The sequence below is a fragment of the Lagopus muta genome, chromosome 6, assembly GCF_023343835.1.
Source record: "Lagopus muta isolate bLagMut1 chromosome 6, bLagMut1 primary, whole genome shotgun sequence".
NCBI lineage: Eukaryota > Metazoa > Chordata > Aves > Galliformes > Phasianidae > Lagopus > Lagopus muta.
This window is the reverse complement of record NC_064438.1, coordinates 7,917,413-7,926,324: the sequence shown is the minus strand read 5'-3', so window position 1 is coordinate 7,926,324 and position 8,912 is coordinate 7,917,413. Positions and strand designations below refer to the sequence as shown.

Here is an 8,912-nt window from a genome sequence, read left to right as displayed (position 1 = left end):
TTTCACTTATTACGCCTAATGGATAGCTAGGTATTTGCATGAAGCGTGTGTGGCTTTTTGCCTGAATTGTTAATCGAGCGATTAAGTGGGGAGTGAAAGCGGTGCCTCCAGCTGACACACCGCTGCCCCGGGTGCCTCCCGCACCAGCTCCCGAGCCGCAGCACACCAGCTGTTTCAAAGAGGCTTCTCTCTTAGGCTACTCATCTGCAAATCAAAGGAGGATTAGTACGGGCTATGTCACCTTTCTTCGTCCCCGTTTTCTATAGCGGTTGTATTTTTTCTGTTGAAACAGACATCGCCATGCCCGCCTCCCTCACACTCCCTCACACGGCGGCTCTGGCGGTAACCCACGGGCTGCTTAGCAAAGCGTGCTCCAGGGAGACGCGTGCATGCCTGCAGCCTGCACGAGGCTATCGAGCGGCACCGTCACTTGGGCAGCTGATCAGAGTGCAGAAACACCTGCCTGCAGCGCCCACCCCTCCAGAGCCGCCACGTGCGAGCAGCTACCGACGAGTTCCCACGACTCCGACCGAGCGGCCCTCAGCTCCGGCGGTCGGCGCCCTGCCGCTCCGCCCCGAGGCCCAGCCCCGCTCGGGCTGCCGGGCTGCGCCCTTCCCGTGCCAAAGCTGCGCCTCCGCCCGCACCCAAGTTGCGGTGCGGCGAGGCTTTTCGCCGAGCGGGTCGGCCCTCGCCGGAGCCCGAGGTGAGCCGAGCCGCAGGAAGGCGCGAGGTGGCAGGGCGGGAAGGCCGTCCCTCGGCGGGACAGGTGAGGGCGGAGGGGCGCAGCCGCCGGCAGAGGCGCGTGGCGAAGGGCGGGCGGGAGGCAGGGCAGGAGCGGGAGAGCGGAGCGGAGCTGCCTCAAATGCCTGGAATAATTCCGCTTCCGTTCAGAGCCGGGAGCGGCCTCCCACGGCTCCGGGGCCTCGCAGCCGCCTCCTCCATCCCCGAGCGCCGGCCCGGCCGCCATGGCATCGTCCCCCCAGAAGTCCCCTTCTTCCCCCAAATCTCCCACCCCGAAATCGCCCCCGTCCAGAAAAAAGGATGACTCCTTCCTGGGCAAGCTCGGCGGCACGCTGGCGAGGAGGAAAAAAGCCAAAGAAGGTAAGAGTCGCGGGTCCGCGCGTTTCCTGGGAGTTACCTCGGGACGGGGAGGGGGGTGGGAGGAGACAGGGGGAGAGGAAAGGCTCGGGGGAGCGGAGGAAGGGGCTGACGGGCGGACGCGGGTGGGGTGGGCAGGCGAGCGGCGAAGGGAGGAGCGCCGCGTCGCCCCGGGGAGCCGCTGGGGCCGGGCGGGGAGCGCCGCTCGCGGTGGCGGCGCGGGGACGCGGAGCGCGGGCCGGGAGACGCGGAGCCGCTGCGGCCGTGGGGCCGGGCCGTGCGGATCGGCCGAGGGAGCCGGGCGGCTCCGAGTTCGTCCCGCGGGCCGGGGAGGGCCGGGCGGGGCGGCCGTAGGGCCGCGCGCAAGAGCGGGCCGTATCCCCGTGGCCGTCCGGATGGCGGGCGGGGCGGGGCGGGGTTCGGCCCGCTGCTCTGCGTGCGTCTGAGGCTGTGGTGCGAGCAGCGTGCGGATTGCTGTGCGCGCTGTCCGTTGGTGTGTGTTGGAGTGCGGCCCGCCGTGGGCACGGCGCTGTGGGAAAGCAGGGTGACGCACACAGCTTGCAGCAGCGCTCCGAGGCTGGACCTGCTCGTTCTGTGTCCGGCTGGGAGCCTTTGCCTGCAGTGGAGCTCGAAAAACGCTGAGCCGACAGTCGGGTTCTTTGTCCGTATATGAATTAATACCACCCTCTGCTGCATCTGCCGATTTAGAATCCCATGAGGCAGAGAACTGGAATTTAGCCTTACTCACCCATCGTTTTTGTTGCTGATTTTAATTTGAACTCGATACCAAGGTAGCAGTTACTTCAAAACTGTTTTTGAAGTCTGCAAGCTCTTTGCTTGCAAGGGAGAGAGACGTTCCGCTCAGCAGACCCTGCTTCTGAAGTACATAGCTGGGTAGTGAAGCAGCACGGCATTTCAAAGAGGCACCTGTCAAGTGCCTCTCCGCCAAAGCTCTGGGGCAGTACAGCCCCTTACTCTGTGTCTGTCGTGTCTTCTTTCTAGATGTGCTGTCTTGCTTTTCAATTAAAATGCACGTTGCACAACTGCACTCACATTGTTTGGCTTTTTCTGGTCATTGCGAATGACTCAGAAGTTGGTGAAATGGTCAGCAGTGGCAAACTGTGCTGGTTGTCTTCTTACGTTACCTCCAGAGAGTAGTGATGAACATGAGTGGCGCTGGAGTAGAAAACAAATCTGTGATGAGGCTGCATTGTAGGTGCATTTAGAGATCTTGAACCTATTTGTAATTGATTTAGTATGCGCAGTATTCGTATAAATAAGGCTCTTTTCCTCAGAGACAGAGAGCACTGTCACAGCTCTCCAGGAAGCTGTTAGAGACGGCACAGTTACTCTTATCCACAATCTTTTAATCTTACAAAAATAAATAAATTAATAAATAAAAATGTGTTCTGTGAAACTGTGTTTCTTCTCAGGAGTTCTGTGTCTGTATTAAAGTCATTGACTAAATCTTGTATCTGTCATTTCATTATCTCATCATGTTACTATTTGCCCTTTTGCAAAGTCGGAACACATTAGTGTTTTCCTTTATGTTTCCCAGTTTTCTAACTTTTATTTAACAGTATTTCAGAGAATTATTTTGCAACTTGGCAGGGAATTTATTTGAAGAAAGATAAGTCATTAAAGTCTCCATAACATCCTGTGTGTTTCCCCATGTATTTAACTGTTGTATGTCCAGTGGAAGCGAGGTATGTTAGTGAGATTGGAAGCACCATCCATCTGTTGTATGGTGTATACCAATTATGTTTTAGTGCAGTCTGTGCTATATATGTAGTTAATTACTGTAGATGACCTATTATTGTATGTATGTAGCATTTGTGTTTGTGCTATCAGCAGCCATTTTGATCACTGTCAAAGTGATGCTTTGGGTAACCTAAGATACAGTTACTCAAGATAGCACAGAATACGTTGGTAGGGATTAGTCATGCATTAAAACATAATATTTAGTTGCAGTGTGTTTTACAGGGCATTTCATGAGATCTAAAATTTGGAGCAAAGATTTGTTATTTTCTGTCACGTAGGGTCTTGGTTTTCATTTACAGTACTTCATCTGCTGTCATCTTAGGATGAGAACACTGTCATTCATGAGAGTGTGAAGCAGCTGTGACTTTAGATAGCATAAATACGTTGTTTAAGTAACAAAACCCACAAACTCTAAACTGTGTTTGGAATAGCTTTTTATCTTACAAAAAAATGCTGAGATACTACTGGAATATCTGATGATCTGATATTTGATTTACAGCTGAGCTGTCGTGTCCCAGAATTCTGTACTTGGTGAGATTCTGTCCTTTTCGTTCCTGAAAACCATTCCAAGACTGAGATGACTCTTATCTGCTTCTAAGGAGCCCAGGGGGTGCTGAGCAGGAGCATAAGGTGTTCAGTGGGCCTCTATGTATTCCTCAAAACCAACAGCAAATCACACAATTTGGTAGCAGTTTGTACTGTGTATTAAGCCTGTCTTCATACAAGGCAAGGAGCAAACGTGATGACCTCGTTTTCTGCACATGAAGGTGTGTGCTATGTTACCTTATGAATTTTACGTGGCGGGTTCAGGTTGTCCTCCTTGAATTTGCCTGGCTTGGCAATTACAGATGCAGAATTTTCACTCTTCATAATAGCTTATCGTAGTAGAGAATGTAAAGAATTGGCCTCTGACACATTTATAAGTCTGTGACACTTTCAGGAACAAAGAACAAAGATCAGAATTACTTAAACTGTGTAGGAGCAGATGGGAAACGGGCAGCTTGGGCCACTAAATTGAGTAGAGAGCAATTACTGCTTGTGGTGTGGGCTCAGCCAATTTTCCAATTGATATGACATCAGTTTCAGAAATTTGACTGCTCTTCGTCCTAGTTTAGTTGCTGTTGATGGGCAGGAAAAGGAACCAGTGTTGTAGCTTCTGGCTGTGATATTTCTTTGGCGTGTTCTGTTTTGATTTCGGTTGGGTATGTGAGGTCACAGGAGTAGTGTTTTTGTGTGTGCCCAAGGGACGAGTATGTTAACAGCTTAAGAATCTTGTAGACTTGGCTAATTCTTGAAAATATCATTCAGCTTCTCAATCTTCACTTTGTTGCAGTCATGCATTTGAAAAAAATGATACTGAGAACAAAGTAAAGACTACCGATGAAGCCTAAGCACAGCGTGGTGGGAGCATCTGAGGTACTTGAAGTAAAATTTGTGTCTTTCTGGAATCTGTGATTGAAGTGCTTTGATGTGTGACTGACAGAGATCACACTTCCAGCTGGCTGCGGGTGCTTACCAAAGAAACAAGGCTTTTTGGTACACAAGTGCCCTATGTTAGCTGAGATATTTGGCTTATTTTCTTTGGATCTGTTTCTGTGACTTGTCTTTGAGTAGTGCAGGAGAAAATTTGTTGAAGAATTTGTTGGGCCGTGAGGAGCCAGACGAGGTTTGACAAAAGCAAGCGTAGAGTCTTGCACCTAGGGAGGGATAACAGCATGTGCCAGTACAGGCTGGGGGCTGACCTGCTGGAGAGGAGCTCTGCAGAGAAGGACCTGGATGTTCCTGTGGACGACAGGTTGGCCGTGAGCCAGCAGTGTGCCCTTGTGGCCAAGAAGACCAATGGGATCCTGGGGTGCACTAAAAAGAGCGTGGCCAGCAGATCGAGGTAGGTGATCCTCCCCTTCTCCTCTGCCCTGGTGAGGCCTCATCTGGAGCACTGCGTCCAGTTCTGGGCTCCCTGGTACAAAGTAGGAAGGGATCTCCTGGAAAGAGTCCAGCAGAAGGCCACAAAGATTTGAAAGGGCCTAGAGCATCTCCCAAGCGAGGAAAGGCTGAGTGAACTGGGTCTGTTCAGCCTTGAGAAAAGAAGACTGAGAGGGGATTTGTTTGATGCCTATAAACATCTAAAGTGTGGAAGGCAAAGGAACGATGCCAGACTTATTTCAGCAGTGCATGGCCAAAGGATGAGGGGAAACAGCCACAATCTGAAGTATAGGAAGTTTCACACAAATGTGTGTAAGAATTTCACAGTGTGGGTGACAGAGCTGACCGGAGAGGTTGTGGAATCTCCTTCTCTGGAGACATTCAGGACCTGTCTGGACGCCTACCTGTGCAACCTGGCCTAGGGAGTCTGCTTTGCAGGAGGTTGGACTGGATCATCTCTAGAGGTCCCTTCCAGCACCTACAATTCTGTGACTGAAAAATCTCTGTCAGTAGACATGTTCTGCTCACCTGCTTGTTTTTTGTGTGGGTTATTCTAGATCAGCATAAATACTTTGTAGGTGTATTCTTTGCTGCTGCTGTCACTTGATACTGTACCTAATATGTGGATTGGAAGAAGAACTGTCAACTCTACTGTTACGCTTGCTAATATCCATTGGTAACATGTAGCACAAATGAAAATGGGCTTCTGTGTGCTCATTCCATCCCGGTGCCTTGCAAGCACATGCTGTATTTCCTTTGAGGAGGAAATGTCGTGAGGAAAACTTTATCAGCACCTTCCAATCTCTGCTTTCTGTTTGTACCACAGCGTACCGGCTCGTTGGGGCTGGGCTTTCCTGCACCATCAGGATAGCTGCTGCTTTGATGTCTGCCTTAATGTGTTCTACCTCCAACCTCACTGCATAACAAGTGAAATGTGTGCATAATCTTCTTTCCCTGCTGCTGCTGCACACCACGTTCATATGTCCCCAGTGTACTGGCAGGGCATCACAGCCAGCTGTGCATCTGGTGCTGGGCACAGCCTGCCCCTCTGCCCCTGGAGGAATACTGCCTTGGTGCCAGTCCCAGAAAGCAGATGGAATACTTCTGCTGAATGGGAGGAACGGGAAAGTGGAAAGAGAAGCAGAGGGAAGGCTCACCTGCTTCTTTGTTGTCATTGTGTCGCTGGGAGCCTTTCTAAGCACAAGGGCAGGGCTTAGGAAAAAAGTAAGGAAGAAACTAATCAGGAGGAGAGCAGTTGTTTTTGTTTTCAATCCTTTGAAACCAGATCTCAGGATAGCTGGAGGGCGTCCTCTGCTCTGAGGGTTGAAAGGATCGCTAGTGTTTCAGTGCCTGTGAAACACTTCTGTCAGCGTAGACAGAAAACTCAACTGTTGCTTATGTTGTGATGGCAGTAGCCCTCCCGGCACAGCTCTTGGGCCTGGATTAAGTGGCAGTGCTGGCACTCTGTTAGCTGGTGTCCCCTGCTCTGCTGGGTGCGCACAGGTGCAGGAGCAACTGCTGTGGGTTTTGGGTCTGCCTCTCTTCTGCCTGGCTGCCTCCTCCCTCTGCAGCTGTGCTCTCTGCACCCAGCAGGAACTGATGAGCACTGAGATGCAATTCGCTGTGAGGTGTTTGTTACTGCTCATGCACTAAGTCAAAGGCTGTGCATTAGGCCATGTTGGAAATAATCCAAGTAATTTTTGTCAGGACGGTATCTCTGATAAAAGCAGAATTTATTCGCGATTGCAATGGCGGGCGTCCCACAAGTAGGAGCGCGCCTATGGACACAACATGACAGCCTTTATACCCTGTTTTCTCCCCCTTGCCTTCCCCCTCCCCTGTTTCCCCACTGGCTGGGTACTCCAGGTTCACAATCTTATCAGAAGGTTTACATTTGTTATTTACTTGTTATCTGGTGCCAGTCAGCAGTCATCCTGTTGTCTCCAAGATGTCTCGGTGCTCTCCTTGTCCTATTGATATGGTGATTTTCTTTAAAGTCATCATCGTTAAACAAAGAGCACTGGGGGATGATGCAGGCCTTCCCAATGTCAGGCGCTTCCTCCGGCATGCCATGGCTTGTTCTCTGGTTTGCTCTCGTGCAGGATATTCTTGCAGTGTGTATGACAAAATGTACATATATACACATATATACAGTGTGTTCCTGGGAACTATGATAGCGGAGATCATAAAATAAAAATAATATTATACAATTCTAATGCAGAAACAACACTTGATTCCCACAATTCCCCCCTTTTTCTTTTTTATACATTGTTGATTTCTGCAATTCTTTAAGGTTCACTTTTATAGACATCGCCCTCATCTTCACTTTCTTTATCTCCCATCTCCTCTAATACCAAAATTTTTTCCAAATGTAATGGCTCCCTTAGTGCTTGCTTCAATAGTGCTCTCTCTATCATTATTATCTACATTATTATAGTAATTATTATATCTATATTACTATCTATTAGTGCTCACTCTACTAGTCCCCTCACAAAGGGGGTAACACAGCAACCAGTGGCCATCAAGGCTCCTGCTGCTACTATCAACGAAGTAAATGTGGATACAGTCACCCCTTTCCATTTACCAAACCAGAACTCCAACCATCCAGTGACAGAAGTATCTATTCCTGATTTTTTTTTTTTTTTCTACCACTTCATTGCCAAGGGTGGCACCAAGCCCTTGCAATGCCTTCATTATTATGTCATCCAGAGCTGTGTTATTGGGATGAAGGTGCAACAACGGGTACCCAGTGTTACATATACATTCCTTTATCATATCTTAGGAGATCCTATTTTCTCAGGCCACCCTACTTGTGGCATATAACTGTCCTGCAATTCTCTTTATTGCACTCTTTGTATAATTTGTAAATCTCCATTGATTATAACAGATGTAGTTAACCCAATCTACATTCTTGTTGATCATCACCCACCAGGACAGTGACTCAAACCCTGCAACAGTTTGATTTCTTGCCTTAAAATCATCAGGAACAGCAAGAAGAAAAAAAGTTTAAATCCTTAGCTTGCCCACATACCAAACAATATTGATATGTAATAATGTTTGTCACAAGAGATACATAAGTATTTACATCAAATGCTGCACTCATCAAATCAACATTTCTAACAGTTACAAGAGCCCATATTTCTGTCCTTAGATTCACAATTTTAAGGGTCCAGCTGATTTCAGTTCTCATTGTGTTTGAGGGACCTTCTTAACTCTAGTATGATGTATCCACAGTGCTTTCACTGTTGTGTGGGATGTTAGCAGCGCCTGGAACAGACCTACCCACCTTGGTTCCAGGGGCGAATCTTAAAGAGATTTGTTACATACATATTATCGAGCCACATCAAGGCCTTGGGCTCTAGTTCCTAGAACCAGTTTCTCCTTTTCTCAAAGCTATTCCTGCAGACTTATCACATGCTCAGTTAGTATTTCGCTCCCTACTTGGGTAGAAATCCCCTTTTGTACAACATAAGGCCTTCTGTACAGTATTTTGAAAGGACTTAACCCCTCTTTGGCTCTAGGTTTTGTTCTGGTACTAAGGAGAGCCAGAGGCAACAACTGTGATCAGGATAGTCCAGCTTCCTGTCCCAGTTTTACAACCTGTGATTTAATTAGACAGTTCATCTTTTCCCCCTGACCACTCGCCTGTGGTCTGTGTGCTGTGTGCAATTGCCAATTTATTCCCAATGCTTGCTGACCTCTTGGACAATCTCTGCAATAAAATGAGTTCCCTGGTTGAAGGGTATTGTTGCAGGACACCCAAACCTTGGAATAATCTCCTGCAAAAGTACCTTGGTTACTTCCTTGGCTCTATTCGTCCTGCAAGGGAATGCTTCTGGTCACCCTGAAAGGGTATTGGTTAGAACTAGTATATATCAAAACCCTCATTTTTCCTGGCAGTTAAAAAAATCAATTTGCAATTGTTGTCCTGGAAGGTTCCCTTTCCAACAAGCCCCACTTGTACCCTGTTCCTGGTACTAGGATTGTACAGTTACTTTCTGGTGTCTGTACCCCCCATGTTTTATTATGTTCCCTTAGAACCAAATTCTATAAAATACTAATGGGCACAACAGTGTGTCCATCTGGGTCTGTACCCATCTGTCAGCTTGCCCTCTTCCCTTCATTAATTA

General features: G+C 48.4%; 1 protein-coding gene across 2 annotated transcripts in view; it reads left to right on the top strand.

Annotated features, from left to right (window-relative positions):
- The first annotated feature begins 234 nt into the window (after positions 1-234).
- Positions 235-8,912, top strand: part of PARVA (parvin alpha) — a 69,191-nt gene continuing 60,513 nt past the window's right edge. The window contains exons 1-2 of one of the 2 annotated variants that reach the window (XM_048948797.1): positions 235-703; positions 892-1,101. In XM_048948797.1, coding sequence (XP_048804754.1) covers positions 235-703; positions 892-1,101 — 679 coding nt within the window. Of the gene's footprint in view, positions 767-891; positions 1,102-8,912 lie in introns of both variants that reach the window. The other variant, XM_048948796.1, reaches the window with a different exon arrangement.